The sequence below is a fragment of the Sminthopsis crassicaudata genome, chromosome 3 (assembly GCF_048593235.1).
Source record: "Sminthopsis crassicaudata isolate SCR6 chromosome 3, ASM4859323v1, whole genome shotgun sequence".
NCBI lineage: Eukaryota > Metazoa > Chordata > Mammalia > Dasyuromorphia > Dasyuridae > Sminthopsis > Sminthopsis crassicaudata.
Genome location: NC_133619.1, coordinates 278,815,377 through 278,838,624, shown reverse-complemented (window position 1 = coordinate 278,838,624; position 23,248 = coordinate 278,815,377). Strand labels below are relative to the sequence as shown.

General features: G+C 32.8%; 1 protein-coding gene across 1 annotated transcript in view; it reads left to right on the top strand.

Moving 5' to 3' along the window:
* The window catches only part of LANCL3 (LanC like family member 3), a 109,452-nt gene extending 86,410 nt beyond the window's left edge, over positions 1 to 23,042 (top strand). Inside the window, 2 exon segments of the mRNA XM_074300848.1 lie at positions 3,734 to 3,941; positions 14,059 to 23,042. Coding sequence (XP_074156949.1) covers positions 3,734 to 3,941; positions 14,059 to 14,218 — 368 coding nt within the window. The 3' untranslated portion in view covers positions 14,219 to 23,042.
* Positions 23,043 to 23,248: the final 206 nt, after the last annotated feature.

Here is a 23,248-nt window from a genome sequence, read left to right as displayed (position 1 = left end):
TTCTATCTGGGTATCTTCATTTTTCTAATCACCAAGGCTTGAAGATTCAGTCATCCTTGATGATTTTTCTCATTTATAGAAAACTTGCCACCTATCTGGGAAAAGATGAATTCAAGTCTTGCCTGGGACACATAATAGGGATGTGATCTTGGTCATAACCTCTCAGTATTAAATGAAACTCTTTAACATTTTAAGTTGTAAGATAAGTTGCCATCCTTCACTGTATGTATAGGAAGTTCCTTACCAGGCACTCCCTACAGCAATGAAATCATAGGTCTAGTTTCTATCCCAATCCCTCTCCCATCACCAATTATTATTATTATTATTACTGTTTATCCTAAAAATTATCAATAATAATAGCTCATTTATTTTTAAAATTTACTTTATTTTCAGTACACAGAACAAAACATGCATATCCATAATAGTAAAATAAAAAAGATAATTGCATGTGAAACTACAAATCTATTATTTACAACTTGCTATTTCTTCTAACTATACAACAAAGGAATCATGTAAATTTCTTTTTTTTTTTCACTCTTTTCTTCCCTTCCTTTACACCTCCACTTTAGAGATGGCTATCATTAGACACAAATAGGTATAAACATATGTGTATGTGCATGTGTGTGTGTGTAATTATTCTATACATACTTCTTTTTGTCAATTCTTCCTCTGGAGTCAGATAATTTCTTTCTTCAAATGTCTTTTAATCTTAATTTGTATGCTTATAATAGTCAAAATGATTTAGTTGCTCAAAGTCATTTTAAAACACTATTGCTGTTACTGTATTCAATATTCTCCTGGTTCTGCTCACTTCATTTTTCATCATTTTGTACAAATCTTTCAATGTCCTTCTAATATCATTGAGTTCATCGATTCTTTTTTTCTACATTTAAAAAAATTTTCCCCCAATTACACATAAATATAGTTTTCAACATCCATTTTTTAAAATAAGATTTTGAGTTTCCAATTTTTTTCCTTCCTGTAGATGGCAAGCTAACTGGTATAGGTTACTCATGTACAATCTTATTTTACATATTTCCATATTAGTCATATTATGAAAGAAGAAGAGAAAAACCACAAAAGAAAACAAATAAAAGCAAAGTGAAAATGGTCTGCTTTGATCTGTAGTCAGACTCCATAATTCTTTCTCTGCTTATGGATAGCACTTTCCATCACAAGTGCCTTGAAATTGTCTTGGATCATTATATTTAAGCCATTGCTTGTAACAAAGATTAGAATAAAAGAAAAAAAAAAGCAGCTTAATGACATGAACCCATTAATCCTGGCTAGCCAATATACTTATCCCATTCTTATGAGTCTTCCCTCCCCTCCCCTCCCATTTACAGGATAAGAGAAGCATTTTTCATTTCTTCTCCAAGACCAAGCTTTTGGGTTACTATGATGACCACAGTTCAATAGTAATTCTTTGTACTTTCCATTTGCACTTTTGCAGTGATCATTTTTGGTTTTTCCTCATTCTGCTTATTTTACCCAACAACAGGTGGTATACGCCTCCCTTTTCCTCTCTGAATTTTTCTTCACATGTGTGTTAATTTTAATTTTAATTTTATATATTTATTTATTTGATATTTTCCCCAGTTACATTTAAAACAAAAATTTTTTTTTTGGATTTGTTTTTAAAATTTTTGAGTTCTAGGTTTTCTCCCTTATCCCCATTCACAATTCTTGTAGTAAAATAAGTACATTTCAAATAAGCTAATTTATTAAGATAATGCTTGGCAAGTACTTTATCTTTTTCCCCACAGCTACCCTGCAAAGCAGGTATTATTATCATTTCCATTTTATAACTGAGGAAATCAAAGCTGGGGTTAAGTGACTTACCCAAGATAGCTAGTATCTTAGGTAGAATGTAAACTTGGACCTTTCTGATTCCCAGTCAAGTACTGTCCACTGTATCCTACAGCTACCTGAATTCATTCTCCTTATTCATACTTAAATTCTACTTCTTCCTAATGTAATTCTTTTACTGTAGTCATGCATCCCCCACTTCTATTCATATCCTCATTCTAAGCTTAACATATGAAATTGGCTTGTTTCAGAAATAGCTTCCTCCCACCCTTTCTGCCTGGAAATACCATCCATACTTCAAAAGCCACCTCAAGTCCTTATTTTACCATGAAACTTTTTCTAGCCACACCAGGCCACAATGATCTTCTTCTCCCGGCTCCTGGACATTTTAGGATATATTCCTCTTTTTGGCTACCTTATCATTTATTACACTGGTACTTATTGTTTCATATATGAGTCTTGTCTCTCCAACCCAGGGAATAGCATTAGCTCTCAGAACACTTGTTTGGAATTTCAAATGTCATATATAGATATAGATAGATATATAGATATATAGATAGAGAGATAGATATAGATGTAGATATAGATATAGATAGATATGTAGATATAGATATATAGATGTAGATATAGACATAGCTATAGATATATAGATATAGATACAGATAGATATATAGATATAGATATAGATAGATATATAGATATAGATAGATATAGAGAGATATTTAATATTGCAAATCTAGACAGATAGCAGGTTTGAAATAGTTATTCAATGGATGAATAAGCTATAGTTCATGTTTCACATCTAACATAGAAACCTCCCCAATTTTACTAGTGTATTTCCCTCTATCAAATATCAATGAATGATTTTTCCCTTTTGTTTTGGGAGTACATTTTATTCTAAAAACTTTAAAGAGTAATGGTACATTTTTAAAAAAGAATTAGTGGATAGTTGTTTGTAGTTTATATATTTATGTTAAGATCATGGGCTTTTAGAATTGTAAAGATTTTTAGAGATCACCAAATTTAACCTAAGGAGAGATATGGTTAATGTGGAAATGCATTTTACAAGACATCATATGCATAATGGGTATTGCATTTCTTTCTTTCTTGATAGGGTGGAGAGGCAGTGAAGGGAGAGGGCAGAATTTTAAACTGAAATTTTTTTTTAATAGCACAGGATGTGGAGTCAGATCCCAGTCCAGCAACTTCCTCACCAAGTGTCCAAAGCCCTCTCTCTGGGTTTCATTTGCTTTATCATTAAAATGAGGTGTCTAAACTGTATGGTTCTAAAACCCCAGCTGGTTTTAAATCCTGTCGTTTTTAGTTTAGAAGCTAGAGAATTGCTTTGGTTATGAGTCCCTTCATGTGAATGCTGGGCTATTTGTTATCTTGGCTTATTTCTAGTAGTACTTTTGCACTTGCTGTTTTGTTGGTTGAATGTATTTATGCTGAAATAAAATCTTCTTCTGAATCAATGTAGGAAAAACATAGGAAGAGGGAGAGCAGAAGCAGTTTCAAAACTTCGCAGTTCAGACTTATGAAAGGGATATAATCATGTTGATTTTTAATGGTTCTCCTGATTTTAATTTAACCAATATTGTATAATAGCGGTATTTAAATCTTGTGCATTTTGATATTCTGTGAGAGAAAGTTAAGCTGAGCAAACATTGAGTCACTGCCAATACTCAGATTTGCTGCAAATTATTTACCTGTGTCCATAGGAAATATCAGCCCACTTTTAAATTAAGGGCATTATCTCAATCTACTGTTTCCAGTCCTACTTTCCCCAAAGGGTACTGGTACAATCATAACAAATTTGAAATAAATCCCATAGAAGAGAAGATAGATCTCACATTCAAGTGAAAAGCATGCCGTTTTGTTTGGGTGATTGATACCAACTCGGATGTCTCTTATATTTTTACAGGAATTGCCTACCTATTTGCCAAGGCATACCTGGTTTCCAAGAAACCTCAGTATCTGGACACTTGTATCCGGTGTGGGGAGCTCACGTGGAGAAAGGGTCTGTTGAAGAAAGGACCTGGGATCTGCCATGGTGTCGCTGGCAGTGCCTATGTATTCCTCCTGTTATATAGGCTAACTGGGAACTCAAAATATATCTACCGAGCGCAAAGGTCAGCAGTGTTTCAAATTTTTTTTTTTAATCTTTTTCCAATCATGTTTGTTCCATTGTAGAACTACAAGGCTATAGCTTTCCTGCTTTAAGAAATGGAAAGAAAATTAGTGATGCTGGGTGCCCACATCATCTCAGATCTCTAAGTGCTCTAAGTGCATGATTGGTCTATTTGCATCATTCATCTACTCTACACCTGAATGAGGAAAGGTGATAATCATCCTGTCTGATCTGACACTGAAGGGTAGAAGTGACTTGTAGAATAAAAGGTTCAAAACTATCTGGCATTATATTTTTTTCTTTTGAATGGATTTGGGGTAAAGATTAATCATTTTTTTCTATCAAAATTTCAGGAATATACTCTCAAACTTATCATTATAAATGTCTAAAGGTTTATGAATTTGTCAAAAACTTTTCAGCCCATTCATGTTTTTCATTTCTGTTATCGATCCTAGAAAAACATCCAAATGTTTATTACCCTTGCTGTAATGTTCAAGACTTGCTTTAGTCCACTTAGTGAGTAGTAGAATTGAGAATGCAGAATGGGGAATTTGGAAAGCAACCAAAATTTTAGTATCTGAGCCCCAAATTCTACCTACTGAATCATACCACCCCTCTTTTAATGCAGAATCTAGATCCTTCTGTCCTACAAGCTAAAAAAGGTCCCTTCTTTATCTACAAGAATCATACAAATAATATGGCTTTGTCTCATTTATATTTCCCCTTTATTCTCTACCATTGATCATGATCACCAGGTAATATTACATTATTACATCTAATAATTAGATCTATTATTACATCATACATTAGGTATGACTTCCAATAATACATTGTTAACTATTTACAACTTATTTGACAATCATTGAGAATTTTTGTGGCTGAAAAATTTATTACTCTACAGCAAGCCTGGCCTTTATGAACTTAGCTTTCTGGTCCTCAGATATACAACTATATAGCCTATTTCCAAGCCCTCTTTTGAAGTCGTAAACTTGCAATGTGCTTGGAAAGCCCAAAGATACTTATGAACTAGTAAGAAATATTAGAGTAAGCCTTGGAGAAAGTTTAAAGATATCACACTAATAAATGCACTTAGGAAGAATGAAATGCTCTCTTATACATGTAATTTTGCATTTCTGTTAGTCATGGGTACTGATTTTGTAACTGAAGTTGAGCAGTCAGAGCTTTGTCCCAGAATATTGAACTTGAAGTATGTCACATTACAACACTTAAGTCCTCCAGAAATGGCAGAAATTAAAAGCTAGTTAGCAAAAATAATTAGTTAAAATAGGAAGCTACTGGGCAGACAGGAAGGTGTAAGATCCTCCTCCACCTTATTTCCTCACAGTATTCTTGCCTCAGGAGTGATATTTGCCCCAGATATAAAAATTTCTAGTTGTGGCTCTGATAGACGCTTGGTGGTAGCATTTATTAACCCTGAAGTATGATATACAATATCACGTGGCAAAAAAATTGGGGCTTTATCTCAGCAAAATTAAACACCCACCTTGAATATGTTTGTGATTTTAGTTCTTGAAGTTACTTTGAAGGTCATCAATCAACAGTTTTCATAATATTTCAGTTAGATCTATTCCCACTGAGATTTGTAAGGAAGATGTCTTTGAGATAATGGAATTTCTCCTGGATCATGACACAATAGTATACATCATTGAAAAGTAAATTACTATACCCTCCTGAGAAAAATGAAGTGCGTAAAGGTAGTGTTGGATGGAGAGGATGTTGCTCCCTAATAGTTTTAATCTTTATTTGTAAATAGCAATTGCTTTTTATTCTGGCCAGAAATTCTGAGATTGATCATTTTGTGATGGCAAATTAGGTCATCCTTTGTTTCACTTCTACCTAGTCTTTATTCACTGAATGGTCATTACCTCAGACAAACTGAGACCTAGAAAAGGGCTTAGCTTTAGAAGGTTGAGGTCTTCCACTGCATCCTAAGTCATTGCCAATTGTCTTGACTTATGTCTTGCCACTGGGCTTTCTCTGGAGGAGAGAGTGTGGCTATTGACTTTCTGAAGCTTTGCCTCAGTTAAATCCAATTGATTTAAGACATCAGTCCTCTTTGGGAATGAAAGATGAACAATAGGAGACATAAAAACTAAACACAGTAACTCAAACTGCATACCACTCTGGGACCATTTGGTAAATAGTCCTAGACTTCCATAGGCCCCAAGAGAAGCAGTGTAAGGTACTATAAACTTCAATAAAGATATTCATTAAAATGATCCTGAATCATCCTGAAACTGTGCTCAGTAGCAGCTTTAAGTCAGAGAAGTATATAGGATATATAGTTTCATTTCAGATAATTTTAAAAATGCCAAGAAAAACACTTCTTGGTGAACAATGGGTATGCCCCTCAGTTACTGAGGACAATGTATTAAATTCAGAAATAATGGCCCTTAAATCATACCTAAAGATCCCGGCAGGCTACGTATTGATCGAAAAATCACATTATTGAGTTGATTTTCAGTCTTGTCCAATTCTGTATAACCGCATTTGGGATTTTCTTGGCAAAGACACTGATTTTCCTTTTCCTTCTCCAGCTTATTTTTATAAATGAGGAAACTGAGACAAACAGGCTAAGTAAATCTCTGAGACCAGATTTGAACTCGGATCTTCCAGATTCCAGGCCTGGAACTCTAAACACTGCATCACTTAGCTGCCTTAGAAAATCACATATACATATGCATATACATACATATATATATATATATATATATATATATATATATATATATATATATATAATATATGCCTATATACATAACAGATACACACACACATATATATATTTGTAATTTAATAAGTAATACATAATTTATAATAATAAAATATATATATAATATGTATATATTATAATAATGTAATATAATGATATATTAATATATAACATATAATAATAATAAATATATTTGTGAATACATACATATATGTATACATGAATAGTAGATTAATACATTAAAATTAGATAGGAACTACATTTTAATGTAGTTTAGATCACACTCAGGAGTGTTGTGATCCAGAAAATTAAGCTTTTTAATATTATGTCTCCCTCCTCAAAGAATCAGATAACCAAAGCTTTACTGCATTAGGCATCCCTGCATTTGATGGGAAAGTTTCATTTAGACTGAAAGATTAGCTCCATCTCATACTCATTTAACACTTAATATCCATGAAGACACTGTCAAAAAAGCTTCCCATCACAGCAGTCAGATTTTGTCCTTTGGGTCCACGGTAACAGCTGTCCTGTGGTTACTATTTCATGTTGGTCAATCAAATGCTGTCTGTCCATGGTACAATAGTAGACAACACACAGAAATGAATTAAAGTGACAGGTTGCTTTCTTATCTAAAGGTCACATAGACAGAAAGAGACAAAAAAAAATACCTTAAACAATAACTGGAGTGTGGAGAAGGAATGTACCATTATAAGGAAGATGGAAAAGAAATAAAAATAGGGAGAGGGATTTCTGTTTTTTTGCTTTAAAAACTTATATAATTGTGCTGTTGAATTCTTATAATTAGAAGAAGCAGTTAGATAAAGATGAATATTATTTGAGGATGACATTAAGAAATCAAAGAGAAGCAGACTTTGCAATGGGCAATATTTTTCTATCTATAAATGTTCTTTTAGATAGAAGCTGAAAGTTCAAAGGTGAGTGGTCTATGGACTCTTTCTCTGTGGTTTTGATGACATGGTTCCAAGAATAACTCAGTTTTTTCTGAAGGTTTTCCTAATGTGCCTTCAAGGTCCCCATTATCCCCCCCTCCCCAATAATAGCAGAAGGCCTTCCCTACTACTGAGCTCTAGAAGTCTTTCCCAGATGCTAATGAAGAACCACGGGAAAATCTCTCTCTCTCTTTTTTTTTTTTTTTAACTAATCTTATCAGTTCTTCCTCTACACAAATGCCTTATAATTGTTGTTTGTTCATTTCCTCCTGTGCTAAATCTTCTGGGTTTTGGAAACTTAACTTTTAAAAAGTTTTTTTTTACCATGTACACAATAAATTAAACATAAATACACCCACACATACACACACCCAAAATAAAATGGCACTTTACGTAATTACAATGAACACACTTGACCTCAAAAAACTGTAAAAATGTACCCTTCTTCCTTTCACTGCTCAGGTGGTATGGATGTGGAATGTTGCATATATTTTCAAATAATCAAGTATTGGCTCTTTTGCTTGCTATATTTCTTCTTACTAATCTTTGTTACAAGGGATGTTTTAACAGGTAGGGCATAGGCAAGGGATATATTTAAAAACAGATATGATAAATAAAAAAAATGTTGATAAAAGTCATTACAATTTTTAAAAGAGGAAAAGAGCAGATCATCAAAAATGTTTTGTAATACTTCTTCCTTCCCACATCACAATCATTTCTTGGGAAAAAATCCAAAATGAAAAAAGTAAAACTTCTTCCAATTTGAGACTAAGCTTCCTTCTAACCAACGAAGAAAATACAGAACAGACAATGACTGAATCAAATCATGTTTATAATCCTCTATCTTAGTAAATGAGAAGGGGATTTTTTCATTATTTGCTTTCTGGATAAGAAGCATAATGTATAGCTTTTTAAAAAATTGAGTAGTACTAAAAACATGTTTTATTGATAACTTTTTGGTTTTACATTAAATACTGTTCTCAATCTTTTTTCTCCTCCCAGAGTCATCCCTTCTTTATAATAAGAAAAAAGGAAGATCAAAAAAAGAACAACTCAACTTTCAGCAGAACTAAAAAAAAATAATAATAACAACAAAAAAACAATTCAAACCCATGAACCCCTATGTTTTTGCAAAATTTTCATTATCTTCTAAAGAAGTTTGTTTACATATCAAAAGAGATGTCCCCCTTTTGATTATCATTTAAATTTGTTAGGTTTAGTAGTACTTGAGTTAAATTTAAAGTTGAACTTAAATTCGTTTTTTGGACAACCAGCTATCATTAAGTTCGATTAGGCTTTTTTAAGGAATCAGCAAAAAGTATCTTCTCATATCTTTTTTTTTGGGGGGGGGTCAAGTTGGATCATTGTAATTTTGCAGCATTCAAATTTTTTTTGTTATTTTTCTCATTTACATCATTATAATCATTGTGTATATTGTTTTCCTAGTTCTACTCACTTTACTCAATATCAGTTCACTTAAGTTTTTCCATGTGTTCATCAAATTCATTGTTTCTTACAATTCAACATTTCATCTTATTCACATATTTTTTATTCTTACAAAAATTCCTCCCTCACATTACAATTATTCAAGATTCAAAATCCTTCCACTTTGGATCTCATGCCATAATAATTATGGCACCTTTCCTTTTTCTTTTTCTGTTCTTTAACTGAGAAAATAACTTAGAAATCAGTAAAAATGATGATTCATTTAAAATCTGACTCATTCAATTTAGAATTCATATCTTGATTTTTCTCAGAGGTTCCCTGAATTCTCCTAAAGAAGCTATATGATAACCATATTACTTACCATCTAAGGGAGGAAGTGGGGGAAAAGGAGGAAAATTTGGAATGAGAGTTTTTGCAAGGATCAATGATGAAAAATTATCCACGCATATGTTTTGAAAATAAAAAGTTTTAAGTAAAAAAAAAAGTTATATGATAGTAGGTTAAAGTGTTGATTAACTTGGAAGGATACTCATGTAGTGGTTAGAATGAAGGATATATTTCTAATCTGCTAGTGAATTATGTGTGTTTTGGACATTGTCCCCATTCATTTAATTTTGTGTTTGTAAAGACTTGCTTCAATCTGCCCATTGAGCAGTAGAATTGGAAATGCAGCAAAATAGCCCAAACTTCAGCATCCTTGCCCCAAATTCTTTTCTGGAATAAAGCTCTAAATTCTTTTATCTTACAAGCTAAAAAAGTCTTTTCTTTACCATGGGACACCATACAAGTAATATGGATTTGAAATCGACTTCCTGACTTCAGGTCAGGGCTTCATTCATATGTTTATGAGAGTAAATTTCTATGTGTGTAAATATTTATATATATATGTTTATATTATATTTATATTTATACATATTATATATTTACACACATGTATATGTATATGGAATATATGTATCTGAATGTATATACACACTCATGAATATGGATCCATATCCATATATATATATATATACATATAGATATGCATTCACACATATGAGTGTGTGTATATGGATATGTCCTTGTGTGTTTTTGCACACACAGTAGGTATTGTGGAGCACTTAGAGCTTGGTCAAGCATCTATGTCACTGAGGTCATCCCCTGCTTTTTGGGTCATTGCCAATCATTCTGACTTTTGCCTTACCAGCGGACTTCAATGACTCAGGAGCAGAGAATGTGCAATTCTGCCTCACTTAAATCCAGTGTGGGGCGAGTCAGGACATCATACCATGATGTCACTGGTTCTCAGAAACAAAAGACAAACGACATTCTTCTGCTCTTGCTCTTTGCTGATCTCCTACCAGACCTGCCTTCTGCTCGTCTTGCACAGTGTCCCATCTCTGTCTGATAGGAAGTCTTGGCTAAATGTTGCTTCATGCTAGTCTTTTCTGGCCACTGCTTGGTATTATTTTTTTGTCCTTTACATTATATTATATTTGTTATAGTATATTTATTGATTATATTACTATACTATATTTATATTATATTACAGAGACTTGCTCTATTTCCAATTTCTTTCTTCAGCTAAATTGCCCAGCAGAGAGTCCACCTTTTCCTTATGGACTCTGCCATTGTTCTATTAGTGTCAAACCCAGAGGATTTTCTGCCATCCCTCCCTGAGAGACAGCAGAAATACATCACAATTTGTCATCAAACTAGAAAAAAGTCCTCAAAGGTTTCTCCCCATAAGGATCTGTTTATTTCTCTGAGCCTTGGCCAGAATGAACATATTCTTTCCAAGAGGAAGTCCCTTGTTTCAACTAACATGCCCTGTGAAATAAAGACCCAGGCTCACTCTAGGTAACCAGAGACTATAGATTTAAAGTCTTGTTGATTAGTTGTTTTTCAGTCTTGTCCAGTTCTTCATGATCCCCTTTGAAGTTTTCTTGGCAAAGATACTGAAGTGATTCGCCATTTCCTCCTCCAGCTCATTTTACAGATGAGTAAACTGAGGCAAACAAGGGTAACAGATTTGTGGAGGATCACACAGTTAGTGTCTGAGGCCAGTTTTGAACAGGAAGACTCATTTTCCTGACTCCAGCCATCACTCTATCCACTTCACCACCTAGCTGCTTTATTGAAATCTTTTTACTGGTCACCAACAGGAGACCATGTCTGAAATTCTTTTTAATTGCTTATTTAACTTCTCAATTGCTAACTGTTCCCAGTCACCATTATTTAATTACTACTTTTATCAAGGAAAAAAAAAGGGAGGAAGAGCAGATTTTAGGGCTGACCAGTGATTTCTTACTCCAAACTCTTTTGCTTTCCTATGCAAATGTGTGGAAGGGAAAAAATCTACAGTAATAGACTAATCTACAGTAATAGACTTTATCTGCCCCTGGTCTTGCTGCATTCTGGCCCTTCACATGAATATTCGGTCAGCACTGAGCTGTAAGCAGAAGAAAAAGAGTCAAGGAAAGGGGAGAAATTAAGAGATGGAGAATAATTCATAGTGCAAAGCACTTATAAAAATGGAAGAAGAGAGCATCAGGTTCTCAGATAGGGGGATTAGCCTTGCAAATGAGGCAGTTCCCCTAAGATATTATGGACTGAAGAGATGAAGATAAGAAATTCTGTACCGTCATGCAGCATTATTTGATACATAACATATATCCTAATGGACTCAATGGTATAAACAATAGTCTAAGCTGACATGATTTTGTTCTGCTTCTATTTCATATGAGCCTTTTTCCTGTGCTTTTGGTCCTTCTTCAGGAAAATAGAAATACTGCTTGGCATGTTTTATTATATTTGTGCTTCTCAATATTGTCACAGATATTAAAGAAAATTATCTATGATCTTTTTTCTTTTATCCTTCTTCGATTAAAATTCTTCCATTAGAAACAAAGAATGCATATGAAACTCAAAATGGCTAAACCATTTACATATTGCAGCACATGCAAAATAAAAACAAATGATCCAAAATAGATTCAAACAGAATCCCTTTCTATCTTCTGAAATTACTGGAAAGGTCTTGCCTATTTACTTTAAGTAGTTTTCATGAAAGCCCAAATGTTAACAAGATAAAATAGCTAATGAATCTTTTATATAACTCCTTATGAAGTTGTTAAACAACATGACATTTGAGCAAATGCTGTTTAAATGGGAAAAAGTTCCCATAAGCTTTTTAGCATCCAATATATCAATTACCTTTTTTCTTTTGTTCTTTATAAAGAACAAAGTGGTCCAGGCAATGAACAAAGAAAAAGCAACAACAAAATTTCCAAATTAATTCATTATGATTGTGTCTCCATCGTGAAATATTTTCATACTGATCATTTTTTTTCTCTTAAAAAAAATCAAAATATGTCTTGTCTGGTTTTGGTGTTGGGATTTGATGCCACAAAGGGCAGTTAGGTGACAGAGTGGATAGAGTACCTGGCCTGGAGTCAGGAAGACCTGAGTTCAAATATAGCCTCAGATAATTACGTGGTGAGTCATCCTGAGCAAGCAATGTAACCCTGTTTACCTCAGTTTCCTCATCTGTAAAATAAGCTAGAGAAGGAAATGGCAAACCATTCCAGCATCTTTGCCAAGAAAATTCCAAATGCAGTCATAAAGAATCAGACATTTTGAACTGACTCAACAGCAAAATTTGATACCATAAATAAGTTTCAACACTTGTCTTATTTTAAGAGCACATATCCCTATTGTTGAAGAATAGATCCTAAAGTAACCTGGAACCTTTTCTCGTAACAGATTCCCTACCAATTACAATGAAAGTGTCCCCAGAGGAAGGTGACAAATTTCTTTTTAAAGAAACATTTATAATATTAACTTACTGCTATTGGGGTGAACAAACTATGGCTACTTCTTTTCTGCTTGAATTGAGGGCGAAAGAGTTATCATGGAATATCAAGTTGCCTTGCTTTGTAAACAATGAAATTACTTAGATTTGCTTGGATAAAAATGATAGTTTGGTACAAAACATAGCAGCAGTTATTTAATTATTTTGTTAGATTTCAAGACATAGGACCTACATTCATACCCCAGTTCTGACAATGGTCATCTACTTTGTTTCTATTTCTTTGATAACCAAAGAAAACGCTGCTGTAAATATTTTGGTGTATATAGTAGGACTTATCTTTTTATTAATGATCTCCTTAGGATATATGGCTGGCAATGGATTCTTTTGGTCAAAAGGCATAATAAAATTATCATCATCAATAATAACAATTTGCAAATATCTTCACACACAGGCAAAATCTTGATTCTTTTAAGACTTGTATCCCCTACTTACAAACATTTGTTATTTTTATTGAGCAGATATTTTTGCTTAGAGTCTGTATTTACACCATTGTTTTGGACACTTTGAAGAAATGATTGCACAATAAACTTTAAATCCAGAAATATTAAGTTCCCTCCAACCTCATAGTACCTTGTTCCTTTCCCTATTATAATATTATATATTAATAATATCCCATATATGTTATTTATTAATGTTATTATATTATTATGATAGCTAGCATTTATGCAGCACTTTAAAATTTGTAAAGTGCTTTACAAATATCTCATTTGACATTCACAATAACCCCAAGAGATAAATGTTATTATTATCCCCATGTTACAGATGAGGAACCTGAGACTAGGAGAGATTAGATGATGTGCCCAGGATTGTACAATTTATAAGTTGCCTGAAGCTAAATTTGAATTTAGCTCTTACAGATTCCAGATCTACCATTCTGCCTATTAAATCACCTGGCTATCTTTTATTTTCCCAAATCTAATTCCATTTTTTCTAAGTGGAAGCAAAGATAATAGCCAAACCCTTATTTCACAAGAAAAACAGCTTTTCCCTCATCTCTGTGGAAAGGAAATAATTAAACTTGAATTCACTAGATGTTAACACAGCCCAAGTACATGAAACAAATAACCCAAAGGCTTCTAATGTGGAAATTCTCATTAGCAAATTATTGATGTTTTTTATTTTCTTTCTCTCTCAGGTTTGCAGAGTTCTTGTTTACGGAAGAGTTCAAAGCTGGTTCCCGGGTCCTGGAGAGCATCTATAGTCTGTATGAAGGTTTCTCCGGAACCGTGTGCTTTCTGATTGATCTGCTCCAGCCTGGTGAGGCTGAATTCCCTCTCTTCAGCGTTTTTGTTTAGAAGATGACAATCACCAGTGAGACCGTGCAAAAGCATCTGGGATTTTCCTTTAGCATACAAGGAAGGCAATTTATACATAAGCCAGACTTAGCGGTATCACTACCACTAGCCTTAATGTTGCTGGGGTATGGGATGGGGGCAGCGGTGGGAGGGAGACAGACATGTTGGGGGTTCTAGTCATGGCAAATGATGCTAGACTGGAGAGGGAAACTGCATCTTTTTTAAAAAAATTACATTTCTTATAAGCTTAGAAGTTTCTCTGTTTTAAGGAACAAACGAGATCATAAATAAGGAAAAAGGGGAGAAACATGAATTACCTTCCAGTTGGTAGCACAGAAAAACAAGTGAATATGGAATATGAAAATATAAAAAATATGGAGGTCCTAGAGAGCTAAACAGTTGTGGGAGCTCCCCACCCTTAAATCCAAGAACAAAGACAATCAAAGACTTCTAGGGATGACAGTTTTGAAAAAGGGTAAAGCTTTCTGATGGATGAAAAAACAATATCTTGTTGTTTTAAGTCTTGTGTTCTATACTTATGGAAATGTTATTTTTACAGAATAGATATGTCTGCCCAAAGCCTGCATTTATACCATTTCCTTGGGCACTTTGAAAAAATGATTTCACAATTAATTCTAAACCCAGAGATGTTAAGTTCCCTTCAACCTCATAGTGTATGATCCCTTTCCCTTTCACTAAAACAAGTAGAAATGCACATAAACTGTTTTAGCTTAGCAAATGTAGCAAGTGTCTTTATCAAGTACTTTTCTCTGTTTTGATGTGTTAAGGGTATTGTCTAGTAATTGAATTTTAATTCAACAAACATTTGTGAAGCTTCTACTCTGTGCAAGGCACCATAGAAGAAGGTGTTAGTATGCAAATAAAAAAGAAAAACCTCAGTCCCTGTTCTCAGGAGTTTACAGTCTGGTAAAGGGGATGGAAATTGTACACGGTAATATAATACAAATTAAACTATCAGAAAGTGCATTGAAGAGGTCTAGCAAGATGAAGTGAAAGATTAAAGGAGACAGGGGTTATTTCTTGCTCAGAAAAGCAGGAACAAGGTGGACCTTGAAGGATTTTGAGAGCAATGAGGCATAAGAATATTTTTAATAATTATTTTAAGTGTGTAATAATATCTTTTAGGATATTAGTTGAATTTTAAAACTATTCATCAAATCCCCATTTCAGTACTGGAGTAATCAATTGCAGGATCATGTTTTTATTAGCTTCTGGTAGGATATAATGACTCAGTGTCTTCAGAGACCAAAAAAGACTTCACATGGTGAACCTAGATAAAACACTGCTCTCAGTAAAATTAATAGTTTAGACTGTTTCACTTCTCTCCCTAGGCATCTATTCAATAAATGAATTGCTCCAAAACTTTAAAGACAAGCTGTCAGGGAAGTTTAAACCCTGCTGTGAATACATAGAAATCTTAAAACAGTTCTAGTACAGACTTAGTTGCAAAACAGTATAGGCCACTACAGGATTTTTAATGCACCCATGTACTTTATTATTTAATCTTTTTTAATCAATAAAAATCTGTTTTCTTTCTTTCCCACCTTCCTCTGCTATTAGCGAGGAAAATAAATAAAAACTCATATCAAATATTCAGTCAAGCAAAAAAAAAATTCCTATATTGGCTATGTTCAATAAATGTCTCATTTTATATCCCGAGTCCATCACCTCTTTGTTGGGGGAGTGGTTAATGTGCTTTATTGTGGGTCCACAGAAATTATGATTGGTGGTTGCATTGATCAGAAATCAAATTCTTCAGAGTTGTTTGTATAGAATTGTTGCCATTTTATAAATTGTTTTTCTTTTTCTCTTTATCTGTACACTTTTGTGATGATCAATTTTCTACAGTAGGGTGGTGAGAAAACTGAAAACACACCTATATTTTTAGAATTCAATACAATAGACATTTATAATGGAGAATCTACAAAATATAAAATTCAGTGCTATTGCAAATGATAAGACACTGCAATTGTGCAAAAGGAACTGATAAGATACAGCATATGAAAGAAAGTTGTTTATACAACCACTTGCTCCAGGTAATAGGTTAGCTTGAATTTGGGACCTTAGATTTAATACTGGAAGAGAGGCCATGTAGTTCCTATTCCTTATTTTACAGATGACAAAACTGAAGCTCAGGTTAATTGACTTGCCTGAAGCCAAACAGGTAGTAAGCCTGAGAGATGGGATCAAATCTATATGATCTGGCTTTAAACATTTTCAATGTACCATGTTCTTTCCCTAAGAAATAAATGACTTCTGTCTTTCCATCAAAGTCATAATAGCTAAATAGCTGAGCAAAGCCAATTAATATAGTGACTATTCCCAGTTGGATATTTAGCTTTCTACACATGGGGCTCCTTACCTCTTGACAGAGAAATATATTTAATTATCTGGTCTCTTAAGTCAAAATGGATCATTACATTTCTTCAGAATTGTTTTTTTTTAACTGCTCTTTTCTATGTTACTGTATTCTCTTAACAACTATTTTAATTTTCAATAGAAAAAACAGTATTTCTAGGCAAACCTTATATTTAATAACTTGTTTTCCGTTGCATTTTAGTTATTTATTTCTCATTACTCATTAGTTATTATTCATTATAAACAACACTAAATTTTAATGTAATTCTTTTTTCTATAATTGAATATTCATATTTATAAACACAGACCTATACATATTACCTCAAACAGTAGTTTCAATTACTGGGTATTAGGAAATTCTTGGACACAACTTAAAACCTGTTATGCAGAAATCTGCAAAACATTCAAATAACACTCAATTAAAGCATACTTTTCCTATAACTACTTTTAAACTTTTAAAAATTTTTCATGAAAACTTCACGTTACCAGCTTGGAATTCTCCATTATTTCATTCTTTATCTGGGTGAGTACCCTTCTTCAAGATAAGGAACTTTATTTTGTTTTTGCAAGAACATAGTGGGGGAGGTTAATTCTAGGGAACTATGATACGTTAAACTTGTAAAATATTTCAATTTGATCAATCTTGTTTTAATAACCAAAGATTTGTCTTTTGTGTAACAGTATGTCTTCTGGAATTAGAGAATGTTGTCTTTAGAAGCTTTTAAATGCTTTTTCACAACTAGAGGTACAAGTCTAATATTATTCAATATTAGTCAAGAAAGATTTTAAAATCTGATTTCTGAGGAATCATAGCAAAGGAATGAAATAATACCTTATATTCCATTTAGATCAGGGTAGTTAGACAGCCCATCCTACTACTATATTTGTTTTCCCCAAATAAAGTTGTAAATCATCTCAAACTCCCTCCCCCCTTCAGTTTTGCTATTCACTGATCACTGTTTAGTACTGGGAAACCTTGATTTCTTCCTTTCTAATGTGGACAGTATGGTTTTGATTTTGGAAGTGGTTCAGTTGTTTAGTTATATCTATTAGGGCATTTTCTCAATCAAGTAAATGAGAGTAAGGTAATACTATCCCTTCCTGATGTTCCCTATAATGCAGTGTAATTATTAGCTTAATGGCATTTCTTAGTGTTGCTTGAATTTGAGCTTTTTCTTTGACTCATCTCTTAATGAGCTCCCATGCTTCAATCAATTCATTCCTTGTCATTTTGGTTTCTTTAGACAGTAAATCACAATGGCTTTGAATATACTTGATAGTAGACAAGTAAAATATGTTTATTTGTGATTGAAACTAAGAGGATTTTACAAATATATATATATTTCCAATTAATTCCAATTTTTACTGTGTCTATTAGATACAGAAAAAGAGCCATGTTCATTTAAGCTCCAAATATGCTTTTCCATGAAATGCCAGTCTTCTTAGTGTATGCAATATTCCAAACATGACACTGCTCTTGGGATTTAAAAAAAAAAGTCCAAAAATATGATAAGATCTCCCTTCCCCACACTGTGCATGCTCATAATAAGCTTTTAAACTTTGGTTCCTCACTCCTGACTTGTTTCCATAGAGTTTCTGTTTGTGCATAGCATACACACAATTTTCTTATTCTCATAAAAGATATTTGCTTAGGCAGAAATCATTCCTGCATAGATGGAGATCTGTTAAAATGCAAATATTTGTTTCCCTGGGAGCAAAGTATTCAGTCTGCACCAGAACCTACTAGAAGGCTGCACACCCATTCTGCAGAATCATTCAATTCCATTCAGTTTAATAAGCGTGTATTAAACCACATAGAACAATACTATCCCTTTTCCTAACTGTGCCAGCGAAAGGGATCCCTGAAACAGGCATTCATTGAGTTTGGCTGCTGAGGTGAATTCAGGCCAGAGAGTTGTCTGACAGGTAATCAAAGCCCAAATTTGACATGTCTCTGGAGACCTGGATTAGTTACCAATTGTGTGTCTGTATCACCCTTAAATAATTAGTTTGCTATTCAGATCTCTTCTCCTTGGTTACTTGATCCAAATGAATTAGTAAGTTTTAAATGGATAAAGAAGATAAAAACAGAGAAAGGAAATAGAACCATGAAAAACATCATGGCTCACAGTCAAGAGAAACCCACTTTGTATTTCAGAAGTTTGAGGAAGTCTCTGTCAAGTATTTACTTATTTATTTATATTTAATGATTTATTCTCCTCCTATTTGCAAAGAATTTGAGCTATCAGAGCAAGAATGAATCAGGACAACTTAAACAAAACAATTAACAGAATCCAAAACCATTCATAAAAAAATAGAGAAGAAGATGCTTTAGACAATTGGAAAATGTTAGTTTCTCCAGTGAAATGGTGAAATTAAATTCGATTTTTATCATTGTTTGGGCAAATAGGGAAAGTTCTCATTCTCTGATCAAAAAAATCCAGGGGCTAGATGGTGCAGTGGATAGAGCACCAGCTCTGGAATCATCAGGAGGACCTGAGTTCAATTTTGACCTCAGATACTTAATACTTATTAGCCATGTGACCCTGGGCAAGTCACTTAATCCTGTTTGCCTTGCCCCCCCCAAAAAAAAACAGTACCTTTTCAATTATCAAAAACAGGATTAGAATCGACAGCAAACATATATATATGTATATATTTGCATATATGTATACACACACATATATATACATATGTATATATATATACACATATGTATCTGTTTCTTGATCTATTTAATGTCAGCAATAATTTCAATTCATCTTCTTGTTTCTCTAATGAATACATTTGGAGTTGAGCAATTATTTTCCAATAGAATATGAACACCTTGAGGATAAGGAATGTTTTCATTTTTTTGGTCATTCTATTCTTGGTATCTTGCCATATTTTTCCATTTGTATGGATTCAAGTTCAAATGTGGCTTTAGCTCCTGCTAAAACAAAAATCCATACAAATGAGAAAATAAAAGTTGTCTACTCGTTTCTTTAATAAAGAAAACTTGGCTTCTTACTTTAACATATAGTTCTAATTTTTTTTATTACTAAATTAAATGTCTCAGTGCCCATATCATATTTCAATCTATCTCCTTAAAGGATAATAAAAAATAATGAGAACTTCATTTATGAGGCACTTTCATATATATTAGCAAATTTGGTCATAACAACCTGGGAGGAAAATGGGGCAGATATTTCCACCCATATTTTATAGTCCAAAGTCACATAATAACTGATTCTGATGTTCTTGTATTTGTTAGTCTCTTTTGTGGGATATTTTTTGCAGAAATCTGACTATCATTCCAGTGAAGTGAGGGTAGATCTACTGCAGTAAGGTTTTCTCAAGTTAAAAAAAAAAGAAGATGCCAGAAGGGAACAAAATGGGACTGAAACTAGTCACTTGAAGTGCTTCCCATTATGTAGTTTCAATTTAGACTTCTCAACTATATGTGAAGTACTTCTGAGATTTTTGAGCATACTGCTACCTTTCTCTTCCTTTATTAACAAGGAAAGTCTTTCACCTCACATAATTTTTCTAGATCACTAGAGGACATTTGATTCCTTTCCCTTTAAAATGGGAGGGTCTTGTGATTTTAAAGACATCACTGTAAATTATGTCATAGCCCCAGAACATTTTAGAACACACGTTTTCATTATATGTTGTACCTAAATGTTTGAATTCAGCTCTTTATTCATTTTCCTCCTTCCCTCCACTTTTTTTCTCCCCCTCCTTACAATTTCCCACAAATACTGTGCCAGTTTTCACAGTAATAGTTTTACCTGATTTCTGGGAAAGGTATCCTGGAATTGGATTGCTAAAAGAAAGACATTGGATTCTTCCTTTGTACCCCTCAATTTCCCCAGAGGTCAAAGCATCATTTTTTGTCACTATCAATCAAACTAGAAACTCTTCGTACACCTTAAATTTGTCTCAGCTCTGACAATCCCCAGTTTTATAAACATGATTGAATCATCTGAATATTTATAATAGATCTACAGACTTAGGCCTTTATTAATTTCCAAAATAACCTCATTTTTCTGTGTTTCCTTTGCAATTTCAATATTCTAAAGAGAGAGAGAGTGGTGGTGGGAGGAAGAAGACAACTTCTTATGGACATTAAATATGAAACATCTTAATGTGTATTGATGTAAACATAAGGCATATAGAAATCTAGTAGAAAATGCAGCTTTGGTTGTTGATGTTTTACTATATGTTGTCTGTAATGTTAATTTATGGTGTTTACCTTTGTGCATTGTTATTATGTATAACATATGAAGTAGAAAATGCAATAGAATTAGTCTGAAGGAACTATATGCTACTTATGCCTGTTGGCAATCATCAGCAAATTATTTTTGTTATAATTTGATTTTAACAGGAACTATAATTTCAATTCAGATTTCTTTAGTTTTTTTAATCTCCATTTGTTAATGATAAATGCATTTGATTATATGAATAGTAACTCTTCAGAGTAGGGTTTTTTAAAATGATCAGATCCATCTCTTGTTTTTTAACCTTTCCCTTTTAGAGATACCCTCTGAAGGTAGCAACAGTTGTAAGCAACTCTGTGCTTTTCTTCAATTAAATTTCATTTTTATTCAGACCTTCACAGAAGTAAAATTATAGTGACCAAAGGAAAAATTAGTTCTAGGATCAATCTGACAGAGGCCTCTATCATGATATTTTTTTCAAAAAAAGACAACACTTTCCATCTTTGAATATCTAATGGCCTTATGCTCAGAAAGATGGATGGGGCAGATCCCCATTACCTATTTGCAAATTGAAATAGGATAGTAAAAGAGGCATTATATAATATCATCAGTGTGAAGAATGAGTAAGTTAGTGCTATATTCTTTTGAATTATTATAGCAAACTTACCCCGACAAAAACCCAGAAAATGAATATTTTATAATTGAATTATACCAAAAGCCATATGCCAGAAATACTCAGGGCTTGTATGGCAATGCTACATCTTAACCTATGATAGGAATGGAAAATTTCCAAAACATTAGCACAGAATTTGCTTCATTCACAAATATTTTTACAGAACTAATTATAGACACAGGGTATCAAACAATCTATGAATATGTCATATGTAGTAGTAGTAGTAGGCTAAGGCAGGTAATTAATTGTGACCACAAAATCGTGACTATAAAAGAATAATTTGTAGTTAGCTTTACTCACATATCTATTCATATCTAAGATTTACTATTAATGTGATTGTTCACATGATTAATAACAATAAGAATAATATTCATGATAAAATTACATCCCTTGTAATATATTTGCATTGGGACACAAGTCAAAATTAACAATATTTAAGAAAAATATATATACCTATAATTATATATGTATACTTAAATAAACAGATATATACATATATAACTGTAGAAATAATCAATGAATAGTCAAATAAGAATTAGCTCTTATTTTAAAATCCTACTAATGTACATTAGAATGCTAAATCTAACACTAGTTCTGTATTATATAATTCAAATTTTCAATTACTTTTTTGCAAGGTAATTGGCATATGCTTTTTTCTACTAATGCCTTTTTGTAGAAGCAAAAGGCCTTGGGCTATCTTGGAAACAACTCAACAAATTATTTCTGAGTACTTACAGGTACATTCAAAAATAGATATATAGCAATTGCGTCTAAACCTAACAAACACTTTGCCAGATCCTTTACTATATTCCACAATGTCCTAAATTGCTGAATTAAATGCATTTTATAACACAGCAGTAGTTTCAAGTATACTGAAAAGTTACATATTGACACATCAATTTTTTTAAACATAAGGATCATAGAGGTCTGTTGTCCAGAATCTAATATAAAACAATTTCTTTAGTATTTCTGTCCTGTCAGAGAAATGCAATTAATTGCATATTAAATTAAATAGCTGCATCTGCCAGAGGGGAAAATGAACATATATGGTACCTAGCAGATACATGTTCAAGGACAAAACAACATATACAGGTATAAATTATAGACCTGAGTCTAAGGACATTTCTGAAAGAAGGAATTTAAAAATACTGTAATCACATCCTAATACTGATCACATCCTAAATTCTTGTATTGATTATTCACAGAATAAGAAAGTGAGAGTTACAGCCTAATATTATTTCCCTTCTAACTGTAATGTTTGCTTCCAGCCATAGTAGAATATAGTTCTTTAGAACCAAGGTTAATTCTGCTTTTGCAGAAAATGCACCTTATTGTTTCACAAACTACTATTATAATGTTATAAAACACTGTGATATTTCCTATGTGTTTTCTATACTAGTTTTGTACTGTATATAATAATCCAATAGAAACTGGAGTTTATAGTATTTAAAGCAGTGTTATAATGTTGGCTTACTAGTGAAACACACCCATGTACAAATAGCCACCTTGTTAATATAAAACCTGTGATTATTCTTTGCCTTAAAATAAAGTCTAACCTTAAATATGGAAACTGTGTTAATAAATTGTAGGCTCATCCTTTTATCATTTGCCTTTTTTTTTACTGTATTTATTTAGATAAAATTTAAATGCAAAATGAGAAAAAAGAAAATAGGAAAAAAAACAAATAAAAACATTGTCGTGTGTTCCCAGCAGGAAATTGGCAAAAATTCAAAATATGTAACAATAAACTTCCATTTCAAGAAAGCATATATAATA